At 32.7% G+C, this 15,442-nt stretch overlaps 1 protein-coding gene across 13 annotated transcripts in view; it reads right to left on the bottom strand.

The window, feature by feature from the left end:
* The window catches only part of UNKL (unk like zinc finger), a 129,384-nt gene that overhangs the window by 22,522 nt on the left and 91,420 nt on the right, over positions 1-15,442 (bottom strand). For 2 of the 13 annotated variants that reach the window (XM_074279669.1, XM_074279670.1), the window contains exon 1: positions 6,658-15,429. The exons of 9 other annotated variants lie outside the window; for them this stretch is intronic. In XM_074279669.1, coding sequence (XP_074135770.1) covers positions 6,658-6,721 — 64 coding nt within the window. In that variant the 5' untranslated portion in view covers positions 6,722-15,429. Of the gene's footprint in view, positions 1-5,298; positions 6,538-6,657; positions 15,430-15,442 lie in introns of those variants that run through there. 2 more of the 13 variants (XM_074279671.1, XM_074279668.1) reach the window with 2 other exon arrangements.

Raw genomic sequence — 15,442 nt, 5'->3', positions numbered from 1 at the left:
AATTGGGAGAAAAAAATCAGAACAAAAGGGGAAAAAGCAGGAGAGAAAAAAAAAAAACAATCATAGCATGTGATTTATATTCAATCTCACAGTTCTTTTTCTGGATGCCAATGGCATCTTCTATCCAAAGTTTATTGGTTGCCTTCAATCACCAAACTGCTGAGAAAAACCAAGTCTTTCATAGCTGATAATTGCATAATCTTGCGGTTACTATAGCACTCATTTCTTTCTTCCATTTTCCAAATATTTACAAAGAATAAAGCCATAATTTCATGACCCCCACATTCAGTTATAAGATCCCACATTTTAAGAACTTAGGATCTAGCCTGATCGACAAATCAAAAAGCAACCTTCAAAATGCCCCTGAAGCAGTAATCCAGCCTATGCTTAAAGGCTTCCAAAGAGAACAGTCACTTCTGGAGGCAACCAATTCCACTTGTGGATAGCTCCAATTGGGAAGATTTTTCCTGACTTAAAGCCTACATATGCCTCTTTACAACTCTCATCCAATGACCCCAGAATACAGAACCAGGCACAAAAAAGATAAAATTTAATCCTTCTTCCATTTGACAACCATTCAATTATCTGAAGATGGATATTATTTTTTCAGTCTAAATAGAGACAAAATCTCATATACCATAGCTAGAAGGCCCTTTGTCATCCCAGCTGCCTTCCTCTAGGCACTTAAAACTAAGTTTTTTTTTTGTTTTGTTTTGTTTTTTTTCCTGAGGCTGGGGTTAAGTAACTTGCCCAAGGTCACACAGCTAGGAAGTGTTAAGTGTCTGAGACCAAATTTGAACTTGGGTCCTCTTGAATTCAAGGCTGGTAATCTATCTACTGCTCCACCTAGCTGCCCCCAATTAAGTTATTTTCAAAGTTACTGAAGACAATATTAGTTTCTTTTTCAGATACCATACCATATGGATATACATTAAGTTTGAAATATGCTAAAACTTTCATATTTAGTAGAGGATATACTCTATGAGAGAAATAAAAATCAAAAGAATTCAGATCTTACCTTACTTATAATGAGCAAATTAACAAAAATGACATGAGATGAAAATAGTTTATATTAGAAAAAACAGAGTTTATGTTAGACTTGGGGCAAAAAGAAGCACTAATACATTGCTAGTGAAGCTGCTAAACCCTGCAAGCCATCTTAAAAAACAACTGTAAACTATGTGAAGAAAGTGTCTGTCACCTTTTACCTAGATATTCAATTGCTTGATATATATCCCAAGGTACCATATATATGAAAATATTTATAGTAATACTTTTGATAGTGGCCAAAAACTAGAAGTAGAATGCTTAATTGCTAAGGAATGGTTAAAAATAGTGATACATGAACGTAATAGATTGCTATACTGGAAGAAATAATGAATAAGAATAGAGACAAATAAGGAAAAAAAAAGAAACTATATAAAATCATGACAAATGAAGTAGAACTATGAAAAAAATAATATAAATTAGTATGATATAAAATAGGAAAAAAATTAAAAATCAAAATTGAATGCTGTGTAATTACAAGGCTCATTCCCAGTTTGAAAGAAGAGACAGAGGGGGCAGCTAGATGGCACAGTTGAGTGGAGTCAGGAGAGTTTGAGTTGAAATCTAAGTTCAGATACTTACTAGCTGTGTAACCCTGGATAAGTCACTTAACCAGGACAGAAAGAAAGAAGAGAAGGAGGGAATAAAGGAAGCACAATGACTGAAAGACAGTTGTTTTTTGATAAATGATTGCTAAATAAATTAACAGTAAGCAAACTAAAATTAGTTTTTAAACAGTCTAAAAATTGTCATTCAATGTTCCTATGTCCTTTTCCTGCCACTCTGTCTCCATCAATGCAGAAGCAGAAGCAAGATAGAACAAAGGGCCCTTTTATTTCACGGACCATTCATTAGTCAAAAATTATTGGTAGTCAACATTCTGATGATTTTCTTCATATTTAGCTAGGCTGCCTCTTGGGCAATGTCAACATTTTGTTAGGTAGGCTATACTCAGAAGTCTTTCTATCTTTCCACTATCAGCCAGAGATTGTGTTTGCCTTTGAAAACCCAGGGTCATTGCCATGACAAGATGGAGCATTACATCATGATTTGTAAAGAGGAATAAAAATAAAGAACAGTGACTACTAAGGTCAGAAGAATACTACAGAGAATAATAAAATAATAAAAAACCAAACATCCTGAACAGGTGATACCTTAAAAATATTCAACATAAATTAATCAGTACTTGCTTTATAAGAGAGAGAATTGTATTTAGTATTTGCTAAAAAGAATACTTTTTAAATAGTCCATTAGAACACAGTATTATCTTACACAATCATTAACAGAAGAATTCTGTGAAAAAGCTATTTCATTAGACTGACAGACAAGAAGCATATGATCACTCTTTTCTCTCATTCTCTTGCTCCCTCTCATTCTGTCTTACCCCTTTATATGCATATAAATTAATACAAATTAATGGAGGGAGGTAAGGGGAAAGAGAAGGGAGGAGAGAAGGAGAAAGATAACAGAAAAAACAATGAGGAAAGAGAAAAATAATTTATCTCTCTATATATTTTTATAATCTCATCAAAAATTCCTAAAAAAGAGACTATTTAGTCTTTGTATTTATCCAGTGCTTGGTACAGCATGTTGTACATAGCACATACTTTCCCTTTCCCTTTAATATCAATCTGTCCCAACTCCCTGAGGCAATTGAGGTTAAATGACTTGCCCAGGGTCACACAGCTAGGAAATGTTAAATGTCTAAGAACAGATTTGAACTCGGGTACTCCTGACTTCAGGGCTGGTCCTCTATCCACTGCACCATATAGCTGGCCCTCTAATATCAATCTTAAAAGAGTTCTAGCAATTTTTCTTTCATATTATTTTCCACATGTTCCTTTCTGTGCATTTCTACTGTAATCATTCTTGTTCAGGTTCTCATCACTTTGTAAATGGATTAATACAATAGTTTCCAAGAATGTCATTCTATACCAGCCTCTTCCCTCTCCAATCCATCCTGCATGCTAACATCAGGCAAATCTTCCTTAAACACAGTTTACTTCATCACTCTTCTACTTAAGAAACTATAATAAACTTTCAGTTCTTAGAACATTAAGTCTTACATTTTTTTTGCCTTGTGCTTAATGATCTCCAAAAATTAGTTTCTCTTTGGTTTTTTATTTTCTGCTCAGTGGTCTGCAGAGGACAGTATTCTCACTGTTCCATGAAAAGCTACTGCTGTTGTTCCCATCATCTGGAATATTCTCTAACTTCCACCATTTCTTCAAGGGTAAGCTCAAATTCCATTTCTTTCAGAATTCTTCCTTACCTAGTTCAATAGTTAATTGACTGAATTCCAAGAATGTAGGTAACATTTCTATTTTCGTCTTGTTTTTCAGGTATCCTAGCATACATTGTGCTCTGTTACAACTACTTATTTACATGCTTTTCAAAAGCTGTATTAAAATGATGAGTCATATACAGTTCATCTTTTCAGGACAGGATATAAAATTTTTTCAATTTTCTAAGGATAGTATTTTTCAAACTTATATTTTGATAATTCTAGATTATAATCTGTTTTTCAACTTCCTGGTTTCCACTGACTCTAATAGATAAATTTCTTTGAAGGTATAGGTTTTGTTTTTGTTCCTTTTTGGGGGGAAGGGAACTCTGATATTTGGAGATTCAATAATTCGAAGGATGTTTAGATATTTTCAGATTATTTTAATAGATGTGGGAAAATTAGATTTTGTTCTACTTGAATAGTAAAATTTCTAATTGAATGGTTAAATCAAAATTGGAAAATAAAGATAAGCTAATATTAACTGGACTATGTTGTTTTGACTTTTGCTTAAATACGTCACACTTCTCTAAATACCATTAAAACACACTTCTAGTGTTCAACATGTTATCAAAAGTGCCAAATTATTATTTTCATCTTTTTAATCCACAGCTTTAAAGAAATTTGCATATTTAACTTCATACCAAAAGACAAGTTAGGTTCAGTAGCAATGAAATACAGTAATCAAGAGTAAAGCTAGGCTCACCATTTCATAGGGCTATTCATTTGAAGATGGAAAATTAAAAGATTACCAATGTAATTGCCATATGATCATCTTAAAACAGGAGGAGGACAGAAATCATAAAGTGGATAGAATAATGCCTTTAAGGAAAAAGTAAAAGACTAATATTGTGTATATACCCATAGTTTCTGAAGTCTGGAAGGCAGGTAACAGAATATGCTGGCTGATTAAATATTTCAAGAGCACAAGGAAACCACACAGGAACCAGGTCAACACCTCACCTACTCATCTGAGGCAGGGTCACAGTGGCCAATGAAGAATAATAGATGACAGGGGCAGCTAGGTGGTGCAGTGGGTAGAGCACTAGCCTTGAATTCAGGAGGACCTGAGTTCAAATTTGATCTCAGACACTTAACACTTCCTAGCTGGGTGACCCTGGGCAAGTCACTTAACCCCAGCCTCAGGGGGGGGGGGGGAAATAATAATAGATGACAATAAAAAAAGAACTTTAAGTCCTTCATCTGGGTTTTTAGCTATGATTAAATAATACAGCAACACTAGCTTCTGAAATAGAGGCATACAAATTTGTGTTTTTTGATGTATAAGCACATGCTATTTGTGCAACTTCCCAAGGTAAGGCTGTGCATTGGACAGCCTCCAATTTGGATTGTTTATTAGTTCAATTTCTATTTCGACTTTATTGTAATGGTGAATCTCATTTGATGGTCAGTCTTTGTGTCAAGCTTAATGAGGAATTAATGAAAATTCTGGAATTATAAAAGGCACTGGAACCGAAAGAGGCATATATGTTAGGGCATATATGTTATCTCTCCCCCAAATTACTTTATGTTCACATTTTAAATTTACATTTCTTTGTATATACTTTTTTTCCCTCCTACCAATAGAATATGAGTTCCTTGAGGGCAGAGGCTATTTCCATTTTGGTTTGTGTATCCCTAGTATCTCAAATACTTCCTCTTACACCAAAGACAATTAACAAATTCTTCTTGAAATGAACTGAATTTTTATTAGACTTCATTTTTTTCTAATGAATAGAACTCAAACTGTCTCGTATTTTATTAAATAAATTTATTAAACTGCAAGGCTATTCAATTGTAAAAATATAATCTTCCAGAACAGATGAAACCATGCATAAAAGAAAGTCTTAGGAATCAAAATAACATCAAAACTATAAAAATTTTGAAAAATAATCAGGAAACCCTTTTCAACATTAATGAAAACCAGCCAGGAAGTGCTGAGTAATACAGCTGGCACACACTGTTACCTGGAGGTGTGTGGCTAGCTTGCCAAACAATCCTAAATTTCAGTGGAATCCATGGGGGGCCATGGGGCACTCTGGAGGACACAAATTCAACAGAAACAGGTGAAGCTGACAATATCTGAAAGCATAAAAGATTGCTGTGGAGAAGGAAGTATTTTATGAAAAAGAACATAAATGTTTGTAATCTCTCTTTCTTGCAATTTATCTAGTTGTAGTCCAAGCACTTCATATCTAAGTCAGCCTCATGGAAACCTTTCACATCATTACATTATACAAACACAAACTTCAAGCATAAATGCTAAACAGTTCATCAGAGTTTGTCAAATGTTAACAACTTAGCTATTCAAATCTGTTTAAATTGTACAACAGTTTATAGCCATCTGAAATCAACATTTTCATTTTATCTTTAAAAGAATAATTTCTGAATCAACCCAAAAGGAAGAAGAACTCCAATCTCCAAAATACCTTAGAGAAAAGAAGAAGCATTTACTTAAAATATATCAACAATAAGATATTTTGTTTTAGTCTCCAAAGCCAAACTATGCATATAAGTGGTCAACCTGGAACTGAGCACAAACCCTATATAAGTAAGTACAGTGTCCTAGTCCTCCCAGAAATATGCAAGCACTAAACAGTATACATACAGTTCTTTGTTTCTATTGCACTAATACACTCAGGCTAAGTACTGCTCTAAACAACTCTTAGCAACATAATTCTGACAAGCAAGGAGTAAGACCTTTGTCAGTTAATGTAAATGCTGTTATGGCAGCAGAAAGGAACAAAATCTTATGGCTACCTTATCTAGATCAATTCTATTCATAGAAACCACAGAAATTAGGCAACTTCATAATAGGGACACATTAACAGTTTATTTTTAAAATAAGAGACCTTATGAAGTTTGACTTTTTGTCTCTAAATAAAATTGAAAAAGGCTTCATACTGAAACAAAACTATTTAAAAACTGCTCTGTTACTCTGATATTTAAAGTGTTATCTTTAGACTTACTATCTTATTAAATTAATATTGAGATGTACAGCTTGAGCATAATTGTTTGCTAATACCATAGCAATGTTTCAATCTATAGATTGCAATTGAGCATATCGAGTTCAGACTTGCCTTCTTTATACATTTTAAAATTAAAATAACCAAGTCAGATCTTCCACAAGGTTTCAATTAGGAAAAAAAAAAATCTCTGAACATTGAAAAAAAATCCACCTTCTAAGTATATTTTAAAATTAATATGATATTCAATAGCATATTATAAATTAGCATAGCAGATTACTGAGGGCAAATTACATTACAAAAACATTTACTTGATAAAATCTTTGAATTAGTTTGTTAAAAGAAATTAAGAAAGCTTACCAGCCCTAACTGCTGACTCACTGTCTGCAGCCTCTCCTCCTCCTCTACACACCAATTTAAACATAGAATCCTGCAAACGTACCAGCTAATCACAGCAACCTCTGATCACATGACTGGAGGCAGAATCCTCTGCCAATGAATTCAAATACACTGGTTGCATCATGGAAGTTTTATACATGGCTCATTCTGAGAGAATCTACCATATTAACTCTGAGACACAACAGCATATTATTCATAAAGCAATAAAGACAATATTCAAACAAAAATTATGTGATTTATGTCAGGTAGATAAATACATTCAAAAGAATACCAATTTTGGGGGGCATTTTAATAGACTCAATTGCAAATTCCAATTACAGGTTCCTACTGAATCTTGTCATTTTGAAAATAATCAGTTCCCTTTTTATTTCTTTTTTTTTTCTCCCACTTTTCATTCAAGTCACCTTTTGATACCCTAAAGTTCTGGAAGGACATGCCAGAAGAGTGCAGACTCTGGAAGATTCTACTGAACTGGAAAATCTTCAAGGAGTCCAGTGAAAGATTGTACCAATTGTCTGGCTTAGCAAGTTCAGAGAGGCTTCTTAATATGTTGGCAAAAGGGTGATGAATTCTTGACCATAATAATTCTTGGAATAGTCAATCAACATAAGACCCAGGTTTGAATTCTATCTCAGACACTTATTAGCCTTGTGATTCTGGTTCAGATCCCTTACCCTCTTTTCAACCTGTTTTTTAATCTATTATAAATGGATATAATAATAGCATTTGCCTCATAAGACTTTTATGAGTTTCAAGAGACTTTAATTTATGAAAAGCACTAGGTAATTGTGAAAGTTTTCAGCTACAAAATTGTAGAGGCATTACAATATATCAAAAGACAGGATATCCATATTTATAAAATTACAAATCTTTCAAGTACTAAAATAGTATTACAATATTCAATTAGAATCAAATGCTTATCCAATATATACAAGCTACATTTTCACAAGAAAAGTATGAGCTACTCTGAATTGAAGATTATCCAGAGGAATATAAATTCCTTCTGCACTGACTTCTTTTGTTCAGTCTTCAAATAATCTTTGTTCAGTCTTCAAATAATCTTGGGTTGTCAGAATCCTAAAAAATTCTTCCCTTGACAGCTTTTAATCTTTCCTCTATGTTTGTCACCTACCACTCTACTGCTTTACCCACTCCTCAAATGGCTCATATATATATTATTTGCAGTGCCTAACTATTTATGCTCTCCTAGATCCCGAAACATTTTGACTCCTACCTCTATCATTCCACTGTGTTCTAAGATGGATAACCCTTTTCTAGAAAAAAAATTTAAAATCCTTATTTAAATCCTATTGATTGTTAGTGTTGCATTATGACATTGGTGACATTAACTTAGACTTCTTGAGACTGTTTCTTTGGTTTTTATGACATTTTACTTTCCTAGGATTTTACCATCACTACCTTCTTTGGCTCTTTCTTTAAATTGTGTATGTGGTCTTCTATTACTGAAGTGCTACTCATCCACCATCCTAACTTCAACCATAACATTTGAACTGATATATTAAGTAACTGCCATCTCTAATTTATCAACTAAGTTCAAATTCTATATTTTCAATTGCCTAAAGGTCTTTTCTACTTGAATGTCTGTCACTAATATGATGAAAAACAAATGAAAATATTAGTTATAAAGACCCTGATATCATAGTCCAAAGCCCTTATTTTATAGCTTAAACAAATGAGGTCAGAGAAGTGAAGTTTTATATACTATTAGACCCCTGGATGTAAGAATAATTAACAGCTGAAGGTCATGAAACATATGACCTCCCAAAGAGAATAAATATGAGACAGAAAGAATAATAACAAAAGGAAGAAAATTAGATGTGTCTTATGTACCACTGCTCTTCCTAAATATTTCTTTTATCATCTCTTCCTTATAAATTTATAGAAGTGCTCTATCAACTCCATATTCTTCAATCTGGTTAAGTGCTACTGTCAATTGGTCCCATCTAGTCAACTTTATTTGCCAATTCAAATTCTTGTTTCTACTAAACCAAATTCTGTATTATTTTAAAAAACCCTGGCTAAGTTCTAATTCTTATAGTCTTTCCAAACTACTGAAGGCCACACCAACATTTTTCTTTGAATTTCTATTACACCAGCACTTTAGAATATATTTTGTTACTTTACATTATCCTCTAGTTGTTTCATATGTATATTTAAGTCTACAAATAACTTTACATACATGAAGCCCTATAACAGATAGATATTAAGGTATCTGTGTGGTATATACTAAGATTATTATATTACCCCTATTTTACAGATGAGAAATTGGAGACTTTACCTGGTTATACCACTTATAAGGTAATAGTAATTTAGTTGACAGAGGTTTACTTTGGGACTAACTTTATATAGTACTAACTTTAAAAAAATTTTGTTGACTTGACTTTGGTCAACCAAACCAGTAGGTTTAATAAGTAAAAGGAGGAACCCTGTGATTTCATAATTCCATAAAAGCTATATTTTTATAAACCTATATCATGGCTCTTTTTGAAATGACAAAGAACTGGAACTAAAGGATGCTCACCAACTGGGAAATGACTGAAAAGAGTATGCCATATGAAACAATGGAATATAACTGACTTTTAAGAAATGGTGAAAGGAATGGTTTCAGATAAACTCAGGAAAACTTGTATAAACCAATGCAGAGTAAAATGAGCAAAACGTAGAGGATAATATAAACAATAAACATTAACATAGCAAAGAAAAACAGGCAAAAAGGACTTTTAAGAACTATGATCAATATAATGACCAATCTTTTATTCTGGAGAACAAAAAAGTGACGAACTCAAGATGCAGAATGAAACATTATATTTGGTTATGGATAACGTGATGATATAGAAATTTGTTTTGTTTGATCATAATACATATTTGAAAGAGGAACTGCATTTTTTCTTCCTTTCTTTCTTTTTTCTTTTTTCCCCCTGAGGCTAGGGTTAAGTGACTTGCCCAGGGTCACACAGCTAGGAACTGTTAAGTGTCTGAGACCATATTTGAACTCCGGTCCTCCTGAATTCAGGGCTGGTGCTCTATCCACTGCGCCAACTAGCTTCCCCTTTTTCTTCCTTTCAATGGAAAGGAGTGTGTGTAGAAGGTGGAAGAGTGAAGGAAAAGATTTAGTAAAAGTGTGCCAAAAGAGGGGGAGGGGTAAGAAAATATCAAGAGCCATTAAAGCACATTTTAAAATGCATAGAATAGAACAAAAGATAAATAAGAACACCAGAAACAAATTGGAAAGTTTTGAAAATAACCTACTGAATTTATTATTTACTTTACATGAAAAGCAAACATTTGCAGGTTCCTGTACAATTTTTTTTTCTGTTCTATTTTGTATATAAAAATGCCCATCTTATTTAGTGTTTGTAAAGTTTAGAATAAACAAAAAGAAATGAAATTAGAGAAGACTAATAAAATAAAATGATAAATTAGATGGCCATCTAATCCAACATCATAATTTTACATATGAGGAAACCAACACCAAGAGGTTAAGTTAATTGACCAAAGTCACACAAATAAGTAAATGTCAGAGCCAAGATTTGAGATCAGATTTTTTGACTTGAGATTCTATCTTTTTTCCATACTGGAACATGAAAATAAAAGAGATGTTATTAAAAACTTAAATCTCTAAGTTTATTACATTTTAATTAAGGTTTCCTAGAACTAATGAGGACCACAGCAAGAGAATTCCTAAATTTTTTGGCAGTTCTATGGGTGTATGGTCTATGTGGTATAAGTTCTATTGGTGTAAGATAGAGCTAATTTGAGATAGTATGTAATATTCCCAAAAAAGTAGAGAACCTTTGGGAATTTTTATCATTTTCATAAGGGCAAGAATCAATATTTCACTCCTTTAGTTTAGAGCTCTTGCAATTACACAAAGAGTTATCCAAACTTACAACATCATTCCAGGGAGCAAGTCAGCTTCCTTCTTTACAATGGAATTTATAGCCTAAATTTCTAGCTGCCACAATTGTTTTCAATGAAAATCAAATTTGTAAAATGGTTCAGGTTTTTACTCAGTTGACACTTCCTTTGAGAAGCTTTCTCTAATTTACCTGATTGTTAATTGCTCTCTCCCTCCTCAAATTACTCACTTATTTATCTGTATCTAAGCTGTATGCTACTCATAGCCCCCTGTAAAACAGAAGCTCTTGTCTAATGGAAGGACAAAGGACAAGGGTTCCTTCTTTGAGTGTAAGGACTCCCCCAGACTGGATTTTGTTTATACTCTAAACAGAAATTATGTCTCCTATTTGGGTGGGGGTCCATCCAAGACTGAGGAAAATATTCCCTGAGAGCTGATCTTATTAACCTGCCAAGTCTTTCAGAAACAAACTGACTTTAGATAGAGCTGGGACTCTAAACAGAAATTAGAAGAAAAGCCAGGATCACAAATTAATAGGTAGCTATTAATAATAACAATTTATCTCAATTACACATTCCACAGCAGAGGAAACATTACCTTGACTATGTATGTACTTCCACATCTTCACACATGATTCCTAAGACTATACACTACTCTAATTCTGGTTTTCCATACCTTTTATTTTGAACTTTGACAGTATTTATTCTCATTTGTTCTGTCCCCTCTCCTCTAATTTAGATACCTCAATCATTGAACCTGCATTAAGACTGCAATTGGTTTGCCTGTTGTGGAGTCATTTCGGTTATATTTGACTCTTAGCAGACACTGGACTGTTCAGGTTAACAGAAATTAGTGTGACTTGTCCAGGGCCACACAGCTAATAAATATTTGAGGCCAGATATGAACCCAGATCTTCTTGATGCCAGGCCTGATACTCTATCCACCTAGCTGCCCACAATTTTCCTACTCTACTTTTAAAGTTACCTTTTTCTTTTGAACAACATCTTTCTCTTACGAGGACTTCATCTCCCTGGGAAGAATACTAAGCTCATTTCCTCAGTATTTTTTCCTTTGATAAAATCTTTCTGGCAATTATGAGTCAGTTTTACTGTATTGTTTTCTGTCTGAAGAACTCCATTCCAAATCTTTCTTCAATTCCAACTCTGGGTTCCTTATCAATAATGTACATTCATCTAAATCTATCTTCTATACAACAATTTGAACTCTGTCCTACTCTACTAACTGTCAATGAAGAATCAATACAGGTATTTACTCATGGAATAGGCTTTAACCATCATTCTTTACACTGGCCCTCTCATCTTCTCAATTCTGTATTCACCATAGAGCAGGCCGTTGGCCAATTGTATATAGTGCTTTTCATGTCACTTCAAAATCTGACTATTTTACAATATATTTTGTACATTAGTTTGGTGCACTTAACAATAACTACAAGTTAGAAATGGATTAAAAACTTCAGCATTTAATTTTTTTTCTACTAATGAACTTTGCAAATTATTATGTTGGCATTTTATTCAACAATTTGTTTAAAAACACAGCATAGGAAAATAAATTTAACAAGTGATCCTCAGATGCATCTATACAAAGAAATGCAAATTGAAGTTTGGAAATGCCTCCTATTTTATGCTTTCTAGGCTATATTTTTGCGGTATGTGTGTAAAATATGAGGAAAAGTTTATTAGTTAACAGAACAGAAAATCAGGCTCCTTTATAACATCTTAAATTTCAACTTATATGTGTTAGCTCTTTTTAAATTGTCATTAGCATTTTCTAGATAAAACTATATGGAAGCATTTTTTGAACTTTAAAGGAAATATTCTTTAAAAAAAATAAAAAACCAGGCTAAATAGAATTACTAAACTTTATTCTTCTTGGGGAGGAGGAAAAAAGTTATTTTTCTCAAACAATAAAATATCTATATCTATTAAAAGACAACCTCAAAGAGACCAAATAAAATTGCTTGAGCTGGAATTGGTTTTAAAACCAAATGATGATTCGGAATGATAAAGATAAAGTAATGCATATTCCAAATTTTTAGTTGCTGTTATGCACAAAGGCGCATGGATATTGAGGATATACAAAAAAAGGATATGATCTTTATCAAAGGGGATAGGGATATAGTGCTACAGATGAATGAACAGAGAAGATAAATGAATGAACTCTCAAGGAGAGTTTCAGCTGGGCCTACTAATATGGGCAAGTCATAAAACCCTCTGAGCTTCAATAACCTCATCTCTAAATTAAGGAGGATGGACATGATGGCTCCTTCCAATTCTAAAATTAAATTCTTACAATTTAAAATCTTATGAACTTAATTAGTAAAATATATAGGATTGATTAAGTGTGTATATATATCTCTGGAGGAGAGATGTTGAATCATGAAATCATGAAAACCTTATTGAAAAAATGAAAATGTAGGCAATTTCAAATAACAAACCAGTTATAATATGAAATATGAAGTAAACTTTTATTTCACATGAGCTGTAAAACTTGCACAACTCTACTCCTATTTTACAATTAAATTAGTTGTCAAAAGAGACTCCACACAAGATCTTTATGTAAATGAATAACGGACCTTTTGAAAACACAGTGATTAATTATACTCCCGGATACAGTTTTTTGTCCTGACTTCTTAAAAACAAAGTCAAGGGAAAAATGCAGATTTTCCCAGGTCACGGATTTGCTTTTATTTAGATGTACTGTATATAAATATTCTGTCCTACAAGAGTCGTCAGATGGGTCAGAATTATTAAGATCAAAGGTTTTTCACACAACATTCCTCCATTTAAGATTATGACCTACAAAGAGCTGAATTTTCATATAAACTTCATACAAGTTTCTTTAATCAGCACTATCCTTTTCCTCTCAATTTCAAATACAAATGACAAAGATAAGCTGTCCTTCATTTGCTTAAAATTTTGGTTTTAAGCAATGATGTTTATTGAAAAACATGAAATTTACAACTTTCCCATGAGAATAAAAATAGCATACATGAGAAGGTTCTAAGTTTTAAAAAGGAAATTCAATGTGCTACTATTCTTCTCAGAGGAATTTGCACATGTAGTTATAACATTCTTGATTCTCAATGGAGTACCAAATGAAAATAGGATAGCTTGAGTATCATTTTCCAAACAAAGACTTAGCGAACAGTCAGGTGACCATGGAGAAACAAATATCTAAAGATCTCTCCATGATCCCTCCCTAAATAAAACTTGTAGTTCTTTATAACATATTTTTAAAAAATAAAACCAAAATGATCCAATAAAATAATTATTTTAAACCAGTTATGCCCAACTATTTTAACAAAAATTTTTAAGAGTAAAGCATAGTGGAAACAACTCATAGTTTACAAAACAGCTTTAAAAGCACGTTCTAGAAAATATGATACATTAGAAGAAAGCATGTTATTAGAATGTGAATGCCCTCTGCCATCTAAGAATAAAGCAATGCTGAAAAAATTTAAGTACTGTAGACATGTTCCTAACATGTAATCTGGCATTCAACTGATTTTCAACTAATCTTTTTAAAAGTCACTAATCCATAGTGGGCAAAATATATTCAACAAAAGGGCTATTTTAAAATAATCTATGATCTGTATACTTTAGAATGGAAAAGTTTACGATTATGAAAGATTTCAGTGAGCTGATATTCTATATTTTCAAAGTCACCAATCTGAATACTCAGATAATATAATGAAATATACATATGAAAAAAGTATTACTATTTTATTTTAATTACCTTTGCACTTCTACCAACTAGAATAATGCACCTATATAATATAGGTACTTAAAATGTGTTAAATGAATTAATGGTTCATCAGCTTAGCTCCTACTATAGACAGACTGGTGTAAGAAGGGAAATATAATTTTACAGTGAAAATAACTAAGATAGGATCAAAGAGAATTTGGGTCTTAGTTCTGGCTCTCTCACTTACTGCAGTTTCTTCCTTTGTGAAATCAAGGCAATATTAGACTTTTGTTAGGATTATATAAAGCTGAAGAGTTCTTTAAATTGTAACGCAAATACAAGGACATACTACTATGGGATAGAAGTGTTCAGTTTCCACATTTCTAGGTATGAAAAATTTCAAGTTTTAATTTTAAATTTATTGACAGGAAATATCCCAACCATAGTTTCTTCCTTATAAAAATAACAAATGCAAAAACTACTTGCCACTAGACTTAGTTCTACTGGTAGACCTATTCATAGAGAAGGAGGGTAGTGATTCTAATTTTCAAATCTTGGATAAGAAAATATTCAGGAGAAGTTAAAGATACAGACAAGGTGAACATAGGTTTCAACATAAGTTTCAGCGTAGGACCAAATCTGGCCAAGGAAGTGTCAAGGCCAATCTCTGCCAGGTTAACTTCCAGTATAAACTGATCTTTAGACACTTTCATCTCTTTCCCTGTCCTACTATCACTCTTCTCTACCTCAGTGAAAATCTGGGACTAGAGAATTTGAAAGTGCTGGAAACGACTATTTACTATACATTGAATCACTCTCTCTAGGCCAAAGGAATTTCCTTCAGTTAATTATATACAGGTCAGTTTGATACTTTTAAGATTTATGATCATAAATGAACTACACTAAAATCACATAAATTTAGCAGTTATGAACTTATTCATCTATTGTCTAATATGACCCTTATAGTTTGGAGGGACTAGATTAGAGGGAAGACTTAAAAGGACTAAATGGTGATAGAAATACATTTTTTAACCTTATGGTGAGGTTAAGCCAAGTACTTCTTTTAACTACATGTGATTAAAATCAACAGATATAAAAAATGCAAATTATTTTTCAGTGAGCATTTCCAGAATATTTATCAAAAGAGAATAATCCTGAAAC

This window comes from Sminthopsis crassicaudata, chromosome 1 (assembly GCF_048593235.1).
Source record: "Sminthopsis crassicaudata isolate SCR6 chromosome 1, ASM4859323v1, whole genome shotgun sequence".
In the NCBI taxonomy this organism is placed as follows: Eukaryota; Metazoa; Chordata; class Mammalia; order Dasyuromorphia; family Dasyuridae; genus Sminthopsis; species Sminthopsis crassicaudata.
This window is presented reverse-complemented; position numbering and strand designations above follow the sequence as displayed.